General features: G+C 47.2%; 1 protein-coding gene across 2 annotated transcripts in view; it reads left to right on the top strand.

Annotated features, from left to right (window-relative positions):
- ALKBH8 (alkB homolog 8, tRNA methyltransferase) overlaps positions 1 to 25,239 on the top strand; it is a 416,983-nt gene that overhangs the window by 28,230 nt on the left and 363,514 nt on the right. For both annotated transcript variants that reach the window (XM_078657033.1, XM_078657032.1), the window contains exon 2: positions 809 to 944. In XM_078657033.1, coding sequence (XP_078513159.1) covers positions 816 to 944 — 129 coding nt within the window. In that variant the 5' untranslated portion in view covers positions 809 to 815. The remainder of the gene's footprint in view (positions 1 to 808; positions 945 to 25,239) is intronic.

Below are 25,239 nucleotides of genomic sequence, written 5' to 3'. Positions count from 1 at the left end.
GTCGATATTGTTTTTGACTATAGCTCACATTTGTATTTTCTCTAATGACAATCAAATGGTCATAGTGCAGTTCTATATTTAAGACAGGAACGTTGATCTAGTGCAGGGGTCTCTAACGAAACTCTTCCAGAGGTATTAATATTATTAGTATTGTACTGTTGTAGAAGTGACCTTGTCAGACATTACTGGCCACCCAAAGATGAATTACCGCCAGTGATCACCTCAGTGCACGAGGCAAGGTTGCCAGTAGTAATTTAAAAAAGGATTTGTCAATTTGCAATGCCTTTTATATTAGCACTACATCTGGTACCAAGGTGCTAATATTAATAAGCCTCCCCAGCCCCAAAGAGTTCTGAAAACACATTGCACAGTTTCGCTATACACATATCCAGTCATTCAAAAGCTTATAGTTTAGTGGGCTTTGCTGCGCAGAGGCAATGCTTAGCGATAGCTGAGATATACCAGTTGCTCAAGAGCTGCTTGCTGTAGAAGCCAAACCAGTGTTTATATTTGGTCTTAGAGCGCCACCTAGTGACATCAGCTGTAAACTATTATTATCTGCAATATTTTTTGGGTCTTGACAACATTTCTCATGTAAAACAGTTGCCAACTAAGGACTCTTCTTACTGGCCCCTGACGCTAAACGTTCTTTTGTTTAGACCATATTCTGGTTTTTGCATTTTCTTGTATTTTTTGCTTGCCTTAGGTGAATGCTGTAATCGTCCTGATCGTGGAACCGAAGTTCAAGATACCGTGGACTGGAAGCCTTGTGTTTCCTTTGCTAATGGCTGCTTATTATGCCCAGCAGGTTGATCATGGACTGTGAGCGACAAAGCATCCCTAAGCTTACCAAAGAAGCAAAGAAACAGCTGCGGAAACAGAATAAAGCCAGGCACACCCTGCTGAGGCACGAAGGCATCGACAGTGTGCCCTACGCCACCCAGGTGATTGCAAGATTCTGCTGATGATACAGTTTTCTCACTACACATAGCACAGCCACCAAGTTTACAGATTGCGTATGTGTGACATTACCATGGTTCTAGTGTGCGTATGTGTGATACTTCATCGCTTTTAAAACCAAGCTCACAAATCCCTCCAATACATTTCTTCCCATACTTTTTAGAACATTAACATGAGGCAGGTGATTTTTTAATGTAACTATAAAGCATCTTATGGTAGAGCTCTTTCATTTATGGGCAGAACATTTTCAATTGAAATGGGCATTAAGTTTACATAGACACATGGGGGGATGTTTTTAAGAACGTGTGAAAACTTCCGCAATATTAGCTTAACACAACTTTCAACATCGCAGTCTATCGCGGGAAAATTAAGCTGTGTTGGTTAACCAAGTATTCACAACACTGTGGTACCATGCTATAGTGACATCCACAACAGCTTCGACATTCAACCTGGAGACCAACCCACCCAACCTTCTGCCGTACCTTCACCCCCCTTGAACATCCTTAACGAATGGAACCCAATCTCCACTGAGGACACCATCCGCCTGATGAACTCCATCCACTCAGGATCCCCCACAGACCCATGCCCTCACCACATCTTCAACAAAGCAGACTCCATCATAGCACCACACCTCCGAGACGTCATCAACTGCTCCCTCAACTTCGCCACCTTCCCGGAAAGCTGGAAACACGCCGAACTCAGCGCCCTTCTGAAAAAACCCACAGCTGACCCCACCGAACTCAAAAACTACCGCCCCATCTCGCTCCTTCCATTCCCGGCCAAAGTCATCGAAAAAGCTGTCAACAACCAGCTCGCCGCCTTCCTCGAAACCAACAAATCCCTCAACTCCTCACAGTCCGGCTTCCGAGCCAAACACAGCACTGAGACCGCACTCATCGCAGCAACAGACAACATTCGAACTCTACTGGACAATGGAGACACAGTCGCCCTCATCCTCCTCGACCTCTCCGCAGCCTTCGACACAGTCTGTCATAGCACCCTGATACAACGCCTCAAAAACATCGGAATCCAGGGAAACGCACTGGAATGGATCACCTCTTTCCTTGCCGGAAGAACCCAGAGAGTCCGCCTCCCACCATTCAAGTCAGAGGCCACTGAAGTCATTTGCGGCGTGCCACAAGGATCCTCACTCAGTCCCACCCTCTTCAACGTATACATGAGCCCCCTCGCGGCCATCGCACGCCAACACAACCTCAACATCATCTCCTACGCTGATGACACTCAACTTATCCTCTCACTCACCAAAGACCCTAACACCGCCAAAACCAACCTACATGAAGGAATGAAAGAAGTAGCCGAGTGGATGAAACACAGCCGTCTGAAACTGAATTCCGACAAAACAGAAGTCCTTATCTTAGGTACCTCCCCCTCTGCCTGGGACGACTCTTGGTGGCCAGAGTCCCTTGGAAAAGCACCCATCCCGACAGACCACGCACGGAACCTGGGCGTCATTCTGGACTCCTCACTCTCGATGACCAGACAAGTCAACGCCATTTCATCATCTTGCTTCAACATTCTTCGCATGCTCAAAAAAAATTTCGCTGGATCCCCAACGAAACTAGAAAAACGGTCACCCACGCACTGGTTACAAGCCGCCTGGACTACGGAAACACCCTATACGCCGGTACCACCGCAAAACTTCAGAAAAAACTCCAACGCATCCAGAACGCATCAGCCAGACTCATACTAGACATCCCGCGTAACGACCACATTTCTGGTCACCTGAAAAACCTCCACTGGCTCCCCGTCAATAAGAGGATAACATTCCGTCTCCTAACACACGCACACAAAGCACTTTACGAACTTGGACCCGAATGCCTCAACACACGACTTTCCTTCTACACCCCCTCCCGCCAGCTACGCTCCTCCAACCAAGCCCTTGCTGCTGTACCTCGCATCAACAAAACCACCATGGGAGGAAGATCCTTCTCCTACCTGGCGGCTAAAACCTGGAACTCACTTCCCATTCACCTTCGCCTCACTCAGAACCACCTAGCATTCAGAAAGCAACTTAAAACCTGGATATTCGACAAGTAATCCCCCACCCTTCTCCAAGCGCCTTGAGACCCTCTGGGTATGTAGCGCGCTATATAAATTAATTGAATTGAATTGAATTGAATATAGTCACACGATAATGTGTCAAATACCTGCATTAGAACCAACGCAGTGACGCAAAAATGCAAAACACGAACGCTAAAAAAACTGCGATGAGGCCAAATGCGATTCAAAATGCAGAGAAAACCAGCGACAGGCCTGGAAATCCCACGCAGCAGGTGGGAAAATGCACCATAAAAGCAGAGTAAAAAAAACGGTGAGATGATAACGTACGAGCACAACCCCACAGCTGTGACGCAGAACAAATTACCATTGTCCCACATCAGCTAGGCATTTCCACACAAACAGCCACAATCACAATGTACATTGACATGCATTCATATGTTACCTGCGCGAATGCGGAAACATACATGGAACACACTGTGAAACCGCATCTCCTCTTCACATTGCAGAGGGTCAATCAACGCCCCACTGCACACCGACGTGCCATGTCCATGATCAAACAAGAATGAAATCATGGACTAATGTAGGGACAGTGACTCCCCCTTACGCTCATGTGGCCCATGTCATGGAACTTGGGTCACAGGGTGCATCCCTGCATCATGGCGGCACATATCGGAGCCCAAAAGAAGCCCTGTTGTCACCTGTAGGCCACAAATGACAGCCAAAATGGAAGGAATTGGGACACATGTGAAACGCCAAATAGTGGGATACCGTAACAACTGTGACACACAGAACTGGCAGTTCGAAAACGTGACACCCTCAACAGGCTCACTGCACGGAGGTGACACACCCACCACCCATTAACAAATTCCAAAATTCTCAGCACTACATGTCCCACCCACACTTGTCTGAGTGAAGTGCCTGTACAGATGAGTGACATGCACGCAGGGAATGTGTTTTGGAATGAATGTATTTGCACATGCTGTGCCTGTGGTCAGTCATCGTACTGTCCCATTATTGCTAAGGACCGTCACAATGTGACATCAACCAGAGAAGAAATTGTCAATGATGTAGTCACTATGGGCTATTCCTGCTGCGGCTGCAGTGGTGTGTGGTCCACCTGCCTCATCTTCATCATCATCGTCCAGTGCATCTGGCATTCGTATCCATGGGCTACAAATGTTGTACACATGCGTACATATATGTTGTGCAACACACAACATGCAACGATCATCTTTCACACGATGTCTGGGCTGTACAGGAGCTTTCTACCTGTGACGTCCAGGCACCTGAAACGTGACTTCAACAAACCAAATGTGCGCTCCATGATGCCCCTGGTGCATTTATGGGCCAAATCGTACTGCCTCTGGAACTGTGTGTTCGGGGCTCGAAGGGGTGTCATCATCCAAGCGCAGAGTGCATATCCTTGGTTACTTGTGACAGTGCAGCAAGACATGAGTCAAGACTACGTACTGCATGATGTGCTGGCAGGCTCACTGATTCATTGGTGTGTGATATGTGTGACTTAGTGATTCCTGTATGACATGAACTGTTTGTTGCAAATGAGCGGCATCAATGTGTCTTAAGTAGCCTCACTGATGCACCTCCCTCCCCCACTAGTATGCGCAGCGCGTTTGCATCACTTGCACCCCTGCGGCACGCCATTGTCATGCCTGTCTGCGCATGTCCACAAGCCTGACTACGACACAGTGATGATGTGCGCAGAATGTGGCCGGCCACGTGTGTGTAGGCCCTTTGTAAGGACAGGGCTGACACAGATGTGGAGCACCTGCCTGACTGAGCTCGACATGCAGTTGAGGGTAGATCTTTGGCTCATACTACGCTAATACCGACACACACAACAGTTAGCATGTGTGATCCCTGACCCCGAGTGGGCATGCCCTCCCCCATGTACCCCTTCGACCGAGCATGCACATCAGGGGCATGCCACATAGCAACATTGTCAATTGCGTGACGTGTGGCGCAGACCCTACAACAGAGACACACGCATCTGCCACATCCTTGGCAAGGCCTACACCTAACCACACCCAGATCTATGTGTGGAGGAGCCACACCCCTATGCTCTACTGTCATACGCCTGCCCACCCCGCTTACGCTCACAGTGAGGTACGGCACGGTTACATGTCCAAGATCTACACCACTGCCTGCGGTGACATGGTTGCACCCGCTGTACACAGCACAATGTAATGTGGAATGGCCCCGGTCCCTCATGCATACATATTGACCACACGGACAAACTGAGTGAGTTTGTGGAACTGGCTACGCTCACGTGCGCCTGGCCCTTTTGTTTGCCAGGGTTACATGTCTAGTGACGCCTGTGCTGGAGGGGTGTTGGGTAGTGTAAGCCACCCCTCAGGGGTTGGTTGGTGCTGGCAACAACCACAACAGTGATCAGACAATCAGCAGTACAAGGTACGAACAGCAAGGGTCCCTGACTTTAACAGTACAGAGTTAGTGGCCCTGGATGCACTGCAGCTGGCACAGGCACACCGCCATGGGACTGTGACTTGCGGTGCACTGAGGTGGGGCCACGCGAGCTGAGCGGGTCCTCGTCTATGTCCAATGAGAATGTCACGGAGGGTTGCGGGTATAGTGGAAGGGGTCCTTCCAGGGCATGATGCAGAGGGCAGAAGCAAGCAGAAACAGGCAATTGGCGGAGTTGAATGCTACGGACTCCTCTTTTCCACCATGTCAGTATCAGCTACATTATGATGAAGACAACCTCCAGCCAATAGACTCAGATGCCACCAAAGGTCAACCAGAGAGTGCACATGGATTACCGCCTGAGTGTGCTGTGGTAGTGATGTGCAGCTATTAAACATATTTAACGTAGCCTGGAAACTCCTGTCACTCATCGCATGTTTGTCTACTCTCTGGCAAAAACCCAATCATTAACTGTTATCAGTTAAAATGCCCAGTAGTAATCCTGGTAATCTGGGAGAGCAATTCCGCAGTCATACACTCCTTTAGTAAATTTCTCAAGTGCAGTGATAGCTGGTTTCCAATCCCATATCAGTACCTGCACTTCCGACAAGAGTTTTTATTATTAATGTCATTATCTCTGGCATTAGCCACGACCTTTTGATTTTACTAAAATATATGTAATATATTTACATGTTGGGGCTATTAGCCACCTCTCTTCATCCATTGCTCTGTTGTTATGTCATTCACATGTTGCTTCCGCCCAATACAGCATATAGCATGGGGCAGTGGATGAGCCTACTTAAGCCGTGGGTTAACTTTACTTTGAGTGACTGCATTTTGCTCTTTCACAAGGAGCACATCCGCACACAAGCAGTTGCGCCGCCTGATAGTATTTCATCAGTTTGGGAATACCCAAGCCCCCTTTGGCCATTGGCAGATAAGCCTGCTCCCTGGCCATTCGGGCCCGCTTACCAGCCCATATGAAGGATTCGAGTGCCGCCTGCAATTTTTTAACTACAGTGGCAGGTGGTGCCAATGGCATTACTTGCATAAGGTACAGGATTTTGGGAAACAATGTCATTTTGACCGCTGCTATGCAACCCACCCAGGTAATGGGACCCTCCATGCCAAGATTGGATAAGTGACTGCACCGTCTTGAAGACATCGGAGTAGTTGGGGGTCACCATGCCCTCCATGGTCGGAGAGATCTGAATACCCAAATATGGGATGCCCTGCTGTGCCCAATGAAAGGGGAACTCCGACTCCAAGCGTTGGTGTGCTTCTTGGGGGATAGTGATATTAAGTGCCTTTGTTTTAAAGGTGTTCACCTTGAAACCCGAGACGTTCCCGAATGCCGCAAACTCCTCCAGGAGGGGGGACAGTGAGTGGTCCGGTTTGTAGTGGTCAGCAGCACGTCATCGGCGTATAAGGCTATTTTGTGTGATTGGCCTCCCATCCAGGCTCCCTCTATCTGTGGGTGATGACGGATGTGTTCTGCCATTGGCTCCATATAGTGCGCAAACAGTAGCTGTGAGAGGGGGCATCCCTGGCGAGTCCCTCTGGAAATAGAGAAGGTCAGGGACTGTGTATTGTTCACTCTAACTAGCGCTTTAGGCTCTGCATACCCCGCCCAAATCCAGTGCCGGAATCGGGGTCCAATGCCCACCGTTTCCAGTACTGTTTGCAAGAAAGGCCAAGGAACCCGGTCAAAGGCCTTCTCCGCATCTATTAAGAGGAATAGGGTCGGTTTTTGAGAACGCTGTGTCTTGTCAAGCAAATAGAAGAGTCTCTTAGAGTTGCCCCCACATGTAAGACCTGGTATGAAGCCAGACTGGTGTGGGGCCCGGATAATTTGTGCTATTTGGGCTGATGGTGACTGTTGTCCACCGCCATCTCAGTATATATTCATGAATCCTTTATTTCAGCCTTATGTGTGCCTATTTGTAGGGTTTACCTATTGGCTTTGGCATGATTCTGTGCCTTCTTTGCCTCTTTTCGGGCCTAGAGGCCTAAACTAGAGGGTAGCCATCTTTCCTTTGCAGTATCTACATATTTGCAGTGTTTGCCTATTGGCTTTGGCATGATTCTGTGCCTTCTTTACCTCTTTTCGGGCCTAGAGGCCTAAACTAGAGAGAAGCCATCTTTGTTCTTGCCTCTGCTGACTGAGGCGCTTGCAGGCCAAAGGTAATGCTTTGGTAATGATCTGTTGTTCACTCTTTGCAAACTGAAAGGAACCGGCTTTTATCAGAGGAATGTACTTATGTTTTGTGCCCCAGACGCAACAACAGCTGGCCACTGGGGGTGCGTAAGGAGCACAGAGCTTGGTGCAGGAATCTGCTGTGAGGAGTCTGCCGGCTGGAAATTTCCATGGGTAGAGAGCATTCTTTATTACTGAAGTGCAGAGAAGTCAGTTGGTGTTCAGATGGTTTTTGGAGCAGTCAGTTGGTGTTCGGATGGTTTTTGGAGCAGTCAGTTGGTATTCGGAGTTGAAGCAGTCAGAGATGATCTTTGGAGTTGGAACTGTCAGCTGGAGCTGCCAGTTTGTCAGAATGTGTTGAAGCAGTTGCCAGTCAGATGGAAGAGTTGGTGCTGCCGGTTGGAGCTTTTGGAGCAGTTGAACCAGTGTAGTGAAGTTAGCACGTTGGTGATGGTGCAGGAGAGAGAGAGAATCCTGACTCCACCAGAGAGAGGAACAGATAGTTGGACCCTTCTTAACAGGGTGAGGTATTCTTAGTTAGTTTGCAACATATAATTAATCATTCAAACCCCCTCCCCCCTTTTTGCTTTCTAGGTGAAGTCTGTCCTGCTATTATAGTGTGCAAATATATGCTAATTCTTTCCTTTCCTTTTCAGGCTATGTTTAGATTGCTAGGTGCTAATACAAATACAATGTTTATTTTTATTGTTTAATAAAGGGACCCCAGTTCTTAATGAATGCATTTGAGTATTATTACTATGATAGAGTTAACCTTTCTTCGAGCCAGATGCTGATGAACAGAAGGATGGGACATTCCCTTCTGAGAAGGTAACTGTTGACGGGGGAGAGTGTGGGTCAAATCATATAACAATTCTCAGATGTGGCGACTTGACCACTTTTGTGTGTGAGGATCGGATCTTCTGTCCCGCATATAATAACAACAATTCATATGAGATAGATACTTCCAGTAGATATTAGGTACTTAGGAAAATCCCCAATGAAAGAGAGAGAGAAGGAGGTATAAATAGGACCGTGGGAATACGTTAAATAGAGATCGCTCAGGATAGGACGTTCTGTACAAAAAGTGCTGCTCCCCGAGAAGCGAGGGGGTAGAGTAGTCCAGGCAGGATAGTCGTGGGGCTACAAGGGGGAACACTCTAAAAAGTTTTGCTCCCGAGAAGCGAGGGGGTAGAGTAGTCCAGTCCGGATTGTCGTGGGGCTACAAGTGGGGACACTTTAAAGCAGCTGCTCCCCGAGCCAGATTGCTGTGGGGTTGTACAGGTAAGATAATAGGATGTAGGATGGAATTCCGTAGTTTCTCTAAGATTTAGTAGTATATTAGCTGTATAAGCTTGTATATATTGTGGGTTCCCCATTCCCAGGTAAGTACCCCAGGTACTGTTGTAAATAGGGACTGGGAAGGGATGGAGTTACATGATGACTGGGTTTGTGGTGTTTGGGTGAGTTGCTAATCCGGTCATTACAACTGGTCAGGCTCAATCAGCCCGGCATGTGTACCCCAGCCTAACCGCTAGTATCCCCGTAAAAATCTTTGTGTCCACATTTAGTAGGCAAATAGGGCGGAAGGATGCGCAGCGCTGGGGATCTTTGCCTAGTTTCAGCAGTACTGTTATCATTGCCATGTGCATAGTTTCCATTGTCACTAAAATAATTGTACAATCGGGTTAGTATAGGAGTCAACAAGAAGGGAAATTGTTTGTAGAAAGCTGGTATAAACCCCAGACGCGGCTGCCTGGCACTGTCTACGTGGGGGAGGGCGGGGCACCACGTGGCTGAAGGGGGAGGGGGGGTGCTTCCCCACCCCAGTACAGTTGAAAAACTCCGTCTAGGCCTCCCTTTGCTGGCGCATAGTCACTGACCAGTATTTGGAGTCACTTGCTTTATGCTTTGGGAGGCCCCGTATTACTCCGTGAAGTCGCTTTTTCTCTTCTCCCACTGGGCGGAGGAGCCACCTTCCGGGACCGCGTCGTCAGGCCCCAACGTCGCTCCAGTGCTGCCTCAGTCACCTCATGGTCTCCGGGGGCCGGGTGCTTCAGATTCCGCGTGGTCGGCCCAGTACCCGCAGGCACTGCTAATTTCCTGCTGGTCTGGAGCAGTGTCTTGACGCGCGGTCTGAGTGCCCGATCCAGCCCTCCCATGGTGCTGGGACGTCCGCATTCACCGCACCGCCCTTTTGTGGAGCCCCTTGATCTCGCGTCCCCCGGCCCCAGATGCCCGGATCAGCCACAGCGGGCGCTTCCCCCAACTCCAGGCAACACCGGGGGGACCTGCAAGCCTTCCGCCTCAGGTGCTGTGAGACTGGGGCAGAGATACGATGAAGCGGAGCTCTATAGTTGAATTACAGTCAGTGCGCCATCTTGGACACGCCCACCACAATGCAATTATTAAATCTGAAAGGTCATTTACCAGGAGGGAAACTGCAGATAACTTAAAATAAAAGTCCAGTGTTCAAAGATCAAGAGCCTTTGTAGTACTCACCAAAGAGTCAAAAATCAGCTTTCCAATCTATCTTTAGCAAAGAGGTAAAAAAAACTAATTAAGGAACGTCCGCATTGTCTAAGTACTATGAATAAGCATCACAGAGCAGAATGTGTACAACTGTCCTACAGACTTATTTTGAGCAATAATGTGACAAATCTTTTTGATCTTAATAAATGCATATTGAATACGTGAAGAATTTTTGAACATTTATTCCTGAATTAAGCTAACATTTTTAGGCACAGTCTGTCTTTCTTGAATTATTTTTCCAGTGACCTGGTGGAAATAAGGGGCGTTGCCACCTGACAGGCAGTCCTTATTTTTTAGGTCTCGCCTAGCGTTGCAGTGCATGCATTGCTCGCTTGGCAAGAGACCTATAGTGAGAGAGGAGATTTCAGAAGGGGACTTGAAGCCCCGCCCATCATTGGGTCGTGTCAGCGTTTATGCTAAACTCTGGCTTCCCATTGAAAATGATGCTTTTTGGCCACTGCCCTTCATCTCTTTCGTCCGGCCCATCAGGACTGGCTCGCCTGCTTCATGGCTGTTGTGAAGCATTTTCTTATCTTTAGGGGGGCCATCTGTTTCTAATTAGCATGGCCTTAGCACAGCCATGCTAATTAGAAACAGATGCCCCCCCTAATGATAAGAAAGTCTGTAGGCACTACACCGCACACTGAGGTCTCCTCGCTTCAGCGTTCCCCCCCGCTCCTTCAGAGCACATGTCCGCTCAGGGAGCCTCTCCTCGCTTTAGCCCTCCCCCCGCCACGGAGCTTACGTCACTTGTTTTTCCGAAGGAACTGAGTGAGTTGAAAATCCACCCACCCGTGCCCGCTCCCTTCTTAAATCACCCCTAGCAGTGTAAATGCATGTTATAGATGAGGAAGGAAGTTGAAGGAAGTCTCGTGACTCGTTCCAGGAATGCACACAGCGGAGGTGGGGGAAGCCTAAAGAATGTGCTCGCGCTGAAACAACAGACGCGTTCCTCACGGTCACCCACACACCACAGCCCCCATGGCCACTCAGACTCTCCTGCACTGCACGTGAGGGATTCGTGGGACTTATTTTACTACCTTTAATTTAGCACGGAGAGTGTAGCAAGACTGGAAGTGGCACAGTTGTATTCCTGCAGAAATTAACCCATTTATGAGGCAATCCTCCCTTTAATACATTCACATAACACTCAGATTCGTCACAGAAAACGTTCGACATATACCTGGGAAAAAAAGTAGTGAAAGCTACTCTGGAGAACAATGGAAACCACCTGACTTTCCCTGCTAAAACCTCTTCAGGAGTCGGTGACGAGAGCAGTCCTGTGCTCTCCTTCTCGGTATAAGGCACTAAGTGCTTAATTTGTGCTAGTGGTTTCTGGTGCTCAGCACCTGCACTAGTCAGCCCGGGCTCTAGTACAGTTCAGGTGTCACGTTGGTACTGCCATTGGCAGCGCTGCCAGGGTATGGGTGGTGCAGGCTTTAATTGCCTTCTATGAAGGGCCCTGGCACTTATTTTTTGTTTTTTTACAAATTAAGCACTGCGTAACCAAACGCAACTACAATTACATCATGCCTTACGCTATTGGCACCAGACAGTGGCAGTACTACTGAGAAGGGGTTCTACCCTTTATTGGCATAATACCTGCAATGTCCAGCAGGGGTGGCAATCTATTTAAATGGTGCCGTACTACTAATTCTACAGCGTCAGCCCCCCTCCCCCAGAAGACAAATATGTGCCTTAATGAGTCAGCACTGGCATTCCACAGCAGTCTTGTTGTACTTGTGATGCGACAATGTAAGCAGTGCAAATGACCAGTGCTGGCACTGTCCAGGAGGGCAGATATATGTTTAATGAAATATGAATAGCCTACTCAGCTGAGGTGGTACACATGTTATGGGTACAATGCCTGTGCTATCCTGCAGTGCAGATATACGTTTACTAAGACAGCGCCAGTACTGCCGGGCAGTGGAGATGCCTGTTTGATGATACAGCGCCAGAATTGCCCAGCAGGGATGCTACACTTGAACCGGGGCACTGCAAGCACCACCTAGCAGTGGGGATAGAGATTAATGAGCAGGGCTGCTAAACATGGAATGGGACAATGCACCACTACCAAGCATCAGTTACATGGCTCTCCGCATCGCACAACCCTGTCAATTCTCATTTGTTAGCCGCTGTCAGCATCTTCATCTACCTTACTTTTTGTGTGTGCAGTTTAAACATGATCCAGCCCAATTGTATTCACCCTTTCTCCCTCCACCTCCTCTAGTCATGTAGCAAGAGGGCAATGGCCCCTAATTCAAGGGGTAAATATATCCTTCACCCTGGGTTGGGTAGTAATAATTGGGGCTTAATGGGCTTCTTACATCCTTTCACCCTGCTGCACCAACGATACTCTACCCCTACCATTTGTGTCTCTATGTATTAGTGTGCCTGTCTTATGGGGTGCGTGTGTTTCTCAGCATGTGCATGCATGTGTGCCTGTTTTTAGTACTGTTTCTATGTATGTCTGTATGCGGGGGTTAACAAGGGGTAAAATACATTGTCATTTACAATGCTATTACTTGATTAATTTTTTACAAAGGGGAAAAAAAATCAATTCCAATAGCTCGAAACAATGTCGTTGCTGCATTGTAAATGCTTGTTGTAATATCTAATACAGGTCCTGTCCCAGTTTCGTAAAACCTTTGAGTCTCACCCTTGCTCTTTAGAAAACAGTATCACTAAAGCTTGAGAAGTCTACTTTTGGCCCGTATGTGTTAAACAACCCATTCAAACTTTCCCATGCATCTGAAAACCTGTCTGTTATTTGTCAATTTCTATCTCTGGTGCCCGTTTCTTCTTATGGATTAAGAGCCAAGACACCCTGTTTTAGGGAGCAGTAGCGCTTCACTATTCATCCATCCATACATCCATTCATTCATAAAATGGAATGAGGAGGTCATATATCCATATGTTTAACTGTTATAACTTTAAAATACTGCCTCAGGTTTTAAATCTCCAGGAAAGAATTCGAGAAACCAGTGCTTGCTGTAGAAGTGTAGTTTATTAAGGTATAACTTACAATATAAGATGAAAGATGATGAGGATGACCAGATTGACTTGTCAATGGATCTGGAACAGCCTTTGACAGAATAGAATAGGAAATATGTTTAGGCCAATTTTTAATAATAGAAGATTCTAAAATAAAACATGCCAGGAAGTCCGAAAATCTTACTTGTGTTCAATGCAAAAATAGCAATGAATACAGCAAATAATGAAGAGACAATTGTCACCTCAACTAAGCAGAGATCTCTCAAAAATAGCCAGTTAGAGCATGCACTGCTGAAACACGTTTAAACACAAATCTGGCTTTTCAGCAAACAATAACAATTGTGCATAAGAGGAACTCAATCATTTCTAAACAATTAATAGGATTATAGTTGGAGATAACAGCAATGACAAAAGGACCTCGGGCATATTAAGAATGACAGTTAATCAGTGTCACTCATAGCTGGGAGCCTTGAGGACCAAACTCCTCAGATCTTCCTATGTTTATCTGTACACCTTCACCATTTATAGATTCCTTTTGCACCGGCCAGCGTCATAGGGTGGCCATGCCAGTGTTGTGACTCCCTGTCAACCCTGGAGGCCTGGGAGCTCTGCACTTCGAAGCCTGTTATCTGGCAGCTCAACTTCAGTCGCTGTCCAGGCGGCTGGCCGGATAAGCACTGGTGGAGACTGGGGCAAATGCCGCGCCTCTGAGCCCGACTGAGATATATATAATGTGGTCCTCCCCACAACTTGAGTGCCAGAGGACTGCGTCAACTGGTCAAGATGGCGCTGCGCTGCCTGACCAAACTACGCACACTTAGTAAATGTAAGGCTCCTTATGCTCCAGATATTCCGCTATTAGGCCTTTGCAATCAGCAGTCTCGTCTGAATGGCCAAATTCGTACGTTGTGGTCGGCAGCTACGCTTGATGCACAAGGGTATCTGTTTAATAACAATCGATTAGAATCATTTCAGGAACAGAGAGATAATTATGCTCTACATGAAGGACAATTTTTGACATATGCATTACTCACACACATTTTGCGCTCCACATGGGCAGTAGTGGATATGAAGCCAGCAATACATGAACCAGTGCAGACACTGTATGTGAGAGTTAGTATTCCTTTGTGTGAGTTGGCTTTATCCATTGCGATGTTCCCATTTGCAAGTGTCACTTCACCAGCTGCAGGAAACATGGGAGACAGAATTTGAGAGAGCACTTCAAGAAAAGGAATGGGCGAGACCATGCGCTTACTTGGAACAATATCTCGTAATGCCCTGTTTAAACTCATCCAGTATTTTAAACTGCACCAAGATTATCTCTCTGGCCTGGATCCACAAAATCTTCTCAGGGTTATTTGCCTCTTGTCCGTGCTGTAATCTGACACGAGCGGACTTTTATTAATTATATGATATGGGATTGTCCATGTCTGACAGAACGCTGAACTTGTGTTTTTAGTGTTTTGACTACTTGCACTGTTCTACCTTTCCAACCCACTTTGGAAAACTGTGTGTGTGCAGACGTAAAGTGCTTCCTGTATGTCGGCCATCTCCTAGTCAAAAGGGCTGTCACATTAGCTGGAAGGTTCATTTTCCCTATCAGTTGAAATGTGGCACACAGTGACTCCGCAATGAGCTCAAGCAGCAAGTAAGACCCATCGTAGAGTGGAGAGGATTGTGCAAATACCCAATAGAAGTGGGATGAGCCCTTGACGACATTGGGTGCCAACCAGAGATGATACCCTGGCAGGTGGCCTCGATGAAATAGGTGATCTATTTATTAACAGTCGATTGCAATCATGTCAGGAACTGAGAGACAATTATCTTCTACGTGAAGGACAATTTTTGACAAATGGATTATTCACCCACATTTTGCGCTCCATATGGGTGGCAGTGGATATCAAACCAGCAATACATAAACCAGTGCCCACAACTGTGTATGGGAATTAGTAGGTTCTGTGTGAGTTGGCTTTATTGATCGCAATGTTCCCATTTGCAAGTGGCACTTCAACAGCTGTGGGAAACGTAGGGGACAGAATTTGAGAGAGTACTCAACGAAAAGAAATGGGAAGACCACGCGCTTACCAGCGCACAATATCTCATACTGCCCAATTTAAACGGATCCAGTTTTTTATACAGTACAAAGATTATATATCTCTTTGAAGAACAACTAAAGAGTATCTTAAACTATAATACAAATAAAGCACAGTAGGAGAAGGGGTGAGACCACCTATCCTTACCACCGTCACCCATATGTGCCCTATGTAAAACATAAATTGTGTCACGTTTGAAGGTTATGGATTCCCAGTGAGGAAAAAGGAACCCTCAGGCACCTACATATGGTAGGTAGCCATTTGTCTTCATCGGGTTCCAGTTGTTAGTACGTCTTATAATACAACAGAAATGTATATATATATCTCTTTGGCCTGGCCCCACAAAATCTTTCCAGATGTATTTGGCTCTTGTCTGTTCTGTAATCGGACACCAGATGATTTTTCTTATATGGTTTGGGATTGTCCATTACTGGACTCCTGTTTTTCGTGTTTTGGCCACATGTACTGCTCGACTCTTCCAACCCATTTGGAAACACTGTATGCACAGATGTAAAGTGGTTCCCGTATCTCTGCCTTCTCCTAGCCAAGAGGGTTGACACAAGTGGGTGGAAGGCACCAGCGCCCCATCAGTAGAAATGTGGCACACAGTGATTCTGCATTGGGCTCAAGCAGAAAGTTAGATCCTTCATAGAGAGGAGAGTAGAGGATTGTGCAACTACCCAATAGCAGAAGACTGGCATGAGCCCCTGACGACACTGGGTGCCAATCAGAGATGATACCTTGCCCCCTTGAAGAAATATAGATTCATTTTGTTCCCCAACGCCAAAATATCCACCATATGTAGCATACTAACCTCGGTATAGCACTAGGGCCTCAGCCCCCTTCTCCCACGAACTACCTTGACATCAGAAGAGGGGGAAAATGCCAGGGTTGTATCCTCACCCTTACAGACAAGGACCCTTCTATTTCCATAGGATCCCTGATACATGTTAGGACTGGTGTCCGGTCCTTGCAGTTTCCTGGATATCTGTGAAGCATTTCAACAGTGACCCTCTTCTACAGTACTCCTTATGTTCCACCAGAGCGATCTTTAGCTCTAGATTTCCCTTGGAGTAGACATTATTGGCAAAGAAACATCTCTATGACTTCACACATTATTTCGACTGTTGAACATAGGTTCTGAGATTTCTGCCCTACATGACGTTATGCTATGGTTGTTACTCATACGGCACATAGAGAGCGGGGTCCCAGTACACAATATTAGTCGGAACAGGAAAAACAAATGAAAAATATATATACAAGTACAAGAACACAGGTACATATACTTAGTGCCCCAGGGAGTGAGGGGGGAAAAAAAGGGAACGGGTGTGTGTGATAGAAAAATTTGCAAAGTTTTAAAAAAAGTAAACAATGCTAGTCCACAGATCAAAAGTTTTTGAGTTAGTCAGCACTGGCTTCAACGTAGAGCCAGCTGAAACAAAAGGAACAACCAATGTTCATAGCAAATTAGGAGAAACCATGCTCCATGCGCTTATGCAGATGTCCTCAGTGTAAGTGGTGCAAGCTGGTAGGGGCATAGGTTGTCGACGTTTCGACCCCAAATGCAGAATTAGGTATCTGTATAACCTTAGAGCAGGGTCTTCATCAGGACAGGGGTGGTGTGGCGGGGCAGGGTTACCTAGAATAATGAAGTGCAGTAATTGGGCGAGTAAAAAGAACAACACAGTGAGTTAAAATCGCTGGGGTTGCCAAAGGGCATTTACCATGAAAAAATGGGTGGTTGGGCCGTCCGGCTCCAATCCAGGGAGAACCAAGGTCAATCTGCAAAGCATTGCAAGAAAAAGGGCGGGCATAAGCTCCAGGGAGAAAACATCTCAAATGGAGATCAATTATAAGTGCGAGCAAAAGCACAGAGGCACTTTGTTTTACCTGGATTGTAGCGGCATTTCCTGGACTCCACATCACTACTCGCCGCACCCGCTCCGCGGGTGCCGCTTCGCCTCGCTAGGCACTGGGGCATTTGTTGACGGACTGAGAGCAGGGCACCGGGTGAGTGGGGACAGCAGGGCTGCGAGCGTGCAGGGGACTCCAGTACCCAGGAGTCCCTGCAAGACCATCTTCGACCTTCCGGTCCGCTCTCCCTGCTGCCCCGCCCCCCGCCCCTCTGTGGTCTTAAAAACTCCCCTTACCTCTTCTCCTGTGGGACGCGAACAAAAGCACAGAGGCACTTTGTTTTACCTGGATTGTAGCGGCATTTCCTGGACTCCACATCACTACTCGCCGCACCCGCTCCGCCTCGCTAGGCACTGGGGCATTTGTTGACGGACTGAGAGCAGGGCACCGGGTGAGTGGGGACAGCAGGGCTGCGAGCGTGCAGGGGACTCCAGTACCCAGGAGTCCCTGCAAGACCATCTTCGACCTTCCGGTCCGCTCTCCCTGCTGCCCCGCCCCCCGCCTCACACGCCCTCCTATATATTGTCACACCACTTCCGCAGCGCGGGACGCAGCGCGGGACGCAGCGCGGGCAAAGAGCGGGCCGTTTGAGGCCGTTCGAGGACTAAGAGGGCTGGGCTGGGCCACCCCCCCTTGTTGGTGCATTATACAGTTTTATTGTTTCTGTATTTATTGTTATTTATATATCCTGTATAATGTGCTCACGGGGTAGTCGGAGTAAAACCCTTATGGCGGCGAGCAATTCCAACAGAACCCTGGATGATTTCCTAATCAAAACCAATCTGGCCATTGACGAGGAAATTAGTAAAATGCAGCACAGGGTTTCCTTGGATCTTGAAGCTGCAAGAAGGTTATCTGAGCACTTAGCCAGCACAAAAAAATCCTCCCTGGGGAATATTGCTTCTGCACGTACCCCCGAGCACACAGTAGGTCCTCGGCCATTGTTAATAACGGCAGCTATTCATCCTGCCCCTTCTACTACCTCTCCAATATCTCCCCCTAACCCCCAACCCACTCCAGTGCAACAATATAAGGATCCTGTCCCACTAACTTGTGTGACAGGCACCTCCTTTCCTTCCAAAATTAATCTATCCACGAGATCAAGCAGTGTCAAGAAAGCTGCAATTCATAAAAAGAAATGCCTTGCTAGATCTATACATGCACGGAAAAAAGCTAAAAATGCCAGATCACAGTTTTTCAACAGTAGAAGGGCTCTGGGTTCTCTTGGGATGAAAGACGATAGTTCTAAATCTAATCCCAGCATTTTGGGCGGGGAAGTCGCTCTTGGCTCACATAGCCCGGTGGACGACAATATTTTGGTCGCCTCCCCAGGGACGAACAGAGCGAATCAATTGGAGGGTTGGTTGAGTAGATCTGAGTACGATAGGGGGGGTGACGAAGAATTCCTTAAAATAGTTTGGGGCACGTTAAAACAATTACTTACCCCCTTGGAACTAAGGCTTTCTCGTATAGAGAATAATTTGTTAGAAATGGATAGGACTATAGTCACCCTGGCTAGCCTGAGCTTAAAGGAAATGGAAGCCAAGCTTCCACGCAAAACCGAACCAACCCCTCAGACTAAGGCACCAGAACCCATATTACTACCCCCACAAATACCTCAAAATATCCCTGCGACCCTACCAACACCCAAACCCATACCAAAGCCCCGTACCACTGTTGTAAACCATACTGCACCCACCCCTAGTTCTGTTGCACCAAAATCTCTTCTCTCGCAAAATCCAGCACACAGGCAGAACCCCAACTCACGAGCTGTATCACACCACGCCACAAGGCCGGAATTTGTGAATAACCCACAACGGCAGGCTAGTCGTCCCAATTTTCGTGGAGGGTTTATTGACCTTCCACCGGAAGCAGGGCCTTATGTTATCATATTAGCTGGCGTCCCAGAATTGGACCTACATTCCCAGGAGAACCATCATTCCCTGAAAAACAAAGTCATTCATTGGCTTAATTCGAACAAACAGCTTCCCGTCCATCAAAGAAGCAGTGTACTAATGGTACGGAGAGTGCCTTGGATAGGCCCCACACACAAGTCCCTAGCCGGTGACTGTGTTGTGGTATCCTTTGCAGACCCCCACACAGCACAGCATCTTTGTGCATGGCCATCTTACGAAGCCAATTCCACAATTGTTGTGAGACCTCTTACTTTTTTTTATCCTCCAAGACACCAACCCGCGAATGAGGGTTTATGGTCATTTGTCCAGAATGCCAGACGGCCAACCCACAGGATAGATGGACATAGCCAGCATAATTGGTGGCAAGGGGCACCCACCTCCAACATGTTTGGTTGCCTGGAGGATGTTGATTGACTTGGGGGGTCTGGTGACATAATGCCTATTATGGACTCTCCTCACTCACGGGGGATTGTCTTACCCACTACTTTAACATCACCTTCTAATGGCTTAATTCCTCCTAAAAACTTAGGTCCAATCTCAGATCCTACTAATACCTTAGTTAAGACTGGGACAGAGGAAATGGGCCTGGTACAGATACCCCATGCCAATGGCACGGATAATCCACTAAGAGTGGCCTCCTGGAACATTGCAGGGTTACGGGGACGCTTGGACAACGACGATTGGGTCAACTTCATTGACTCCTATGATATCGTTGTCTTCCAGGAAACATGGTCAACAGTCCCCTTATTTAGACTGGGTTATCTTAACTTTACCAAACCTGCTATCCGGAGTCCCAAGGGTAGGGCCTCTGGTGGCCTTACCATTTGGATTAAAAACAATCTGGGCTTTCATGGTAAGGAAATTTTGGTAGAGAGTGCTGATCTCCTATGTATTATCGTGAGCAAAGCCAACACCAAGGATTTCCTCCTAGTTGATGTCTATGCCCGTGGCTGTCAGGGTGGGAGGAAACAAACTGTCCTGAATGACCTCGATCGACTTTTTAAGAACTTTAAAGTCGATCAGACTGTCATTGTAGCGGGTGACATGAATACATCCTTTGAGCCCATACTTACCTTGGCAGAGGATGTGGGATCTGAGGAGGATACAGCCTGGAATATTCCCCCGCTAACCATCACCAAGGGAGTTAGGGGCACTGAGGCAGCTTTACATTGGTTGGGTCTCTGTCTGGAATGGGGTCTTCGGGCTGTTAATGGGCGTACACGCTCTGACAGTTTAGGGACCAATACCTTTGACAATGGTCTGAGCTCTAGCCGTATCGACTATATATTGATTAATATCGAATCATGGTCTATTGTGCGAGATATGGTGGTAGAGTCCCGACCAGAGAGTGATCATAATCCTCTTTCCCTGGAGATTTTGGTCCCCGGTCTGGGTGCTCCAGTCATGGGAACCAATTGCTTAACGTCAGATGTAGTTCTGTGCGACAACAGACGGCGAGTAAAATGGTCCAGGGTTTTAGTTGACCCAGCGCTTATTTCTAAGATTGAAGAGCAGGTCCTGAATGTGAGGAGTAGGATGCCACCATTATCCTTTTCTGGTGACGTTGATCCTATAATTACCAATCTCCACGAGGAGTGCTTTTTGGGCCTTAAAAATCTCCTTACCATACCCTCAAAGTCTGTTATTGCAAAGGTGCACAAAAAATGGTACAACAAGAGTTGCAGAGATGCTCACACCAACTTAATAGCTGCTGTTAAGGCCCGGAATACGGATGATATTAGGACAGCTAGGCAGCGCTACAAGCATACCCTCTGGGCAGCCAAGCGGGACTGGGATGATTCTTACTGGCTCGATCTCCTCAGAGCCTGTGAATCCTCTAACCTAACTGAATTTTGGCTGATTGTCAGGCGGGGTAGGGACTCAGTTGCCCATACACCCGACAATCATGTCTCAGCTCAGTCCTGGGTGGAATTCTTTTCAGCACAATTTAATGATCCAAGTGTAGCACAGGATCAAACCACTGCAATTACGCCACTGTGTACCCTACCACAAATAGGAGACAGACTTACATTCTTAGAATCTGATACTGTACACGCCCTTGAGTCTGTACAGTCTGGTAAAGCTCCTGGCCTAGATGCTATTCCTGCAGACCTTTTCAAGCTTAACCCTGACCTATGGGTTCCCTATATCACGCTACTGGCTAACAGCATAGCTGCAGGGGCTGAGATCCCCAAATCTTGGAAAGGGGCGGAAATTCTGCCAGTATACAAAAAAGGTGACCGCTCCATCCCAAATAATTATCGGCCTATTAGTCTGATCGATTCGATCCAGAAAATAGTGTCAAGGATGGTTTTAGTAAGAATTCAGGGTTGGATCGAACCAAACAACATACTTTCCCCTATGCAGGCAGGGTTTAGGTTTGGTACCAGCACCATAGACCAGGTCTTCCGGTTTTCACTCCTTTTTTGGAAGGTGGTTTTTTTGGGTGGCGGTGTGTTATACGCCGCATTTGTCGACCTCAAGTCGGCCTTTGATTTAGTCCCAAGGAAGAAGCTATGGGAGGCTCTTAGATTAATGGGTCTTCCATTAGAGCTTTTGAGCTTAGTCCAGCGTTTACATGAGGATAATTTTGCTCAGGTAAGGTGGGGGAGCCAGGGGCAGGTGACCAAAAGCTTCCCTGTACAACGTGGGGTGCGCCAAGGCTGCGTCTTGGCCCCCACCCTGTTCCTTCTGTTTATTAACCAGGTGGTCCAATATTTTAATAATACACACGCCGATGCACCAACTCTGTGCGGTTTTAAATACCCCATGCTAATCTTCGCTGACGATACCCTTCTCCTTTCAAAAACAAGAGGTGGGCTTCAGGTAGCCCTGAACAGATTCTCAGAGTTTTGTAAAACAAATGACTTGCAAATAAATGTTGAGAAAACCAAATTTATGGTTTTTTGCAAGAAAACCCCCCCTAATTGTTCTGTTACTTTAAACGGTGTTCTAATGGAGCAGGTCAAGGTCATGACATACTTAGGTGTGACTCTTGATCACCAACTCAATTGGAACCCCCAATTGGAGACGTCAAAACTTAAATTTAATCGGCTGGCTGGATGTCTGGTCCATGAACAAAAGAACTCCCTAACAAAGCGTATCACTCCAGCTCTAAAGATTTATGACGCTAAGGTTATTGCTGCAACCCTATATGGTGCTGAAGTCTGGGGCCACAAGGATCTATCATGCTTGGCCGCTGCGCAGAATAGGTTCCTACGGAACCTGGTAGGTCTCCCGCAGTCTGCACCTATTAAACCTTTGTTACTAGATCTCGGCTGTAGACCTATCAACGAGATGGCACATTATCGCCTAGTGGCACTATGGCGTCGTCTCTGGACTACCCCAGAGCTTAGTCTTTTCTCTCGTGAATTAGACGAGGTAAAATCACTGTGGGGTGCGCAAAAAATACCATGGCTTAGGGAAGTCAAAAACATCCTGCACATGATGGGCCTTCCAGAGCTATGGTCCAACCCAGGGGGGTCAATCTTTCCATCAAAATCTGAGTTTAAGGCGCTCTTCTGGGCCTGGAAAAAATCTATTTTAGTAACCCAATCCCTGGATGCAAATTTAACTGGTTTATTTCTATTGCATAAGGTTATTCCTTCTCTTGAGCAGTACTGGGATTTGATTTCCAAGGTGTTAGACCGCAAACTATATCATCAGTTCCGTACTGGCACCTTGCCTGTCAATTCCTTTACTGCAAAGTGGGACACGAAGACAGGAAATAAATGCTTCTGGTGTCCTGGCCAGGAAGAAAGTGTTGGCCATCTTTTCTTCGGTTGTCCTGTTTATCGATCGCCTAGAAGCAAATGGCTGAAACCCATATGTTCATCCCTGAATTGTAGTGGTCACCGAGATGCACTCACAAAACTACAAGTAATTAGATCAGAAACAGTTGTGGTTTGTGTTGCTAAATTTTTGGGATGGGCCTGGCTGATTCGAACTAAGAGACTGAATATACCCTTGCATTGATTGTTCTATCCAGATGTATATTTCTGTATTATGTCTTTTTAGCATTACGTGGATATTAGCAGTATTAATTTATGTGCATGTTGTATTGTACTTTACTTGTACCAGGGAATAACCTGTGGATTTTTATATTGTGTATGGTTGTATATTGTCTTTTATGAATTTTTTATTCGAAATAAAGACCAAATGAAACTGGAAGTATACAAAATTAGTGGTAGCCAATATGAACTTACATGGATCAAGGCAGAATCGTGATCAAAAGGCTTTGTTCATAGCAAAAAGACCAGCCGCCACGTAGGTCAGCCATTACTAAAATAAATAAATAAAACACGGAGGGAGCAACATTAGTGTAGGGCTCGCCTGGAGACAAGGAGAGTCCTGAGCACAGACACACACGACTACCACCCTGAGCACTCACTTGAGTCAAGGTGCTGTCGTGGTCCTCTGGGTGCAATGGGGAAAATGAAAAGCCGCTGCAATGGTCGGTGATATCTGCAATGGAAAGAAAGCACGAAGGATTCAGTGCGCGGTACATCCTCGCATGGGGACATAACCGATCTCACTGTCCGGCCCTGTTTTGTATAGCGGAGTAGTAAATACCTAAAGAGACGGCCTCCAACGTTTCCGAAAGGGGTTCTGTTTTCCCACCGATGAATAAGCAGTCGCACGTAATGCGGGCGGTAATAGTTTAACCCCTTGTGTGCTGGTGACGGAACCACTCCGTCACCAGCCACGGATGCGCTGTGCTGGTGACGGAGTGGTTCCATCATGGCGCGCCGCCCCGCCCACGCTGCCGCGATTCCGCGCCTGCGCGTTCTATTAAGCAGGCGTGGCCGTGGCGGAACCAGTCCGTCACAAGCACAGGGCGCCCGACGCTCGTGACGGAGTGGTTCCGTCACGAGCATGGCAGCGCCGCCCCCCTCTCCCCCAGCGCCGCGGCGGAATTACTGCAGCGGCCAAGGGGTTAAAGACGCATGCTGCGCGTGTGCACCTTTGCTAATGCACAATGCGTAGATGGCCACAGTGGAAACGCTAGATGGGCTGCAATCAATGATAATAGTAAAAATGCCGTGCCCCACAGAAAAAACGCTCATTGGAAGAAAACAAGATCAATTGACTTAGCATTTGTGACGCGCACCTCTCAGGCACGAGGGTGAAAGCGTCCATGATTCAGCCCATAAGTAGCACATTAGATAGTGTTAAGGCCACAATGAACTCAGGAAAAATTACTCAATTGACCCAGTAGTCCAACGTAAAAACTCTGAATTTAAGCAAACAGGATAAGGTTATTTGGCATTTGGGACGTGCACCTCTTGGGCACGAGGGTGAATGCGTCCCATATGTATTGATTACTTAAGATCCATGACTCAGCATGTAAGCAGCAACTCGGATAGTATTGAGGCCACAATAAACTCAGGACAATGTACTCAATTGATCATGTGGGGGATCAGACAAGTACCTCTCTGACACGAGGGTATAGTCATCTGCCACATTGTATACAGAACTAGACAAAGCACAATCGGATATAGTTGTCTGTCACATAGTATAGAGCACTGAACAATAGTGTGTCTGATTTCTAGTTATACATAATAAGGATTCAAAAGAAAGCAATGAGAACTGGAGCTGGGCATTCATGTGGGGTCAGAGTTCATAAATCAGCTCTACCGGCATAATGTTGCTAATTGGGCATGACTACTGTCCAATTCATTGTGTCCATTATTGATGGAGTCAAATATTGACATCCACTTTGATTCACGAATGTTCAAAATCAAGCTCATGTCACCGCCCCTTGGTCCCAGTGATACTTTTTCCAGGACAATCCATCTCAGGCTATCAGGGGTATGTCCAAGCCTCTTGAAGTGTTCCACCAGGGGTGCTCCTGGTACCTCACAACATATCCGGCTGCTGTGTTGCATTATTCTTGCTTTGACTTTTTGTTGAGTCTGACCCACATATACAAGGTCGCACGGGGATCGGATCACATATATAACATTCGTAGTATTACAATTCGTGTAGGATTTACGGACAATCTTGCGTTGGTTATGTATGAATTCTTTGGACTGTATTGTAGTAGTTCAGGCTTTGCATGTTCCACATCTGTGGTGCCCCAGAATAGGCGGAAGGTTCCACATGGATAGCACAGTAGCTGGTTCAGGTGATTCAAGAAAAGAGTGGACCACCTGGTCCTTGATGTTCTTGG

The sequence above is a fragment of the Lissotriton helveticus genome, chromosome 8 (genome assembly GCF_964261635.1).
Source record: "Lissotriton helveticus chromosome 8, aLisHel1.1, whole genome shotgun sequence".
Taxonomy (NCBI): Eukaryota; Metazoa; Chordata; class Amphibia; order Caudata; family Salamandridae; genus Lissotriton; species Lissotriton helveticus.
Note: the sequence above shows the minus strand (reverse complement) of the source record. Positions and strands in the feature narration are given on the sequence as shown.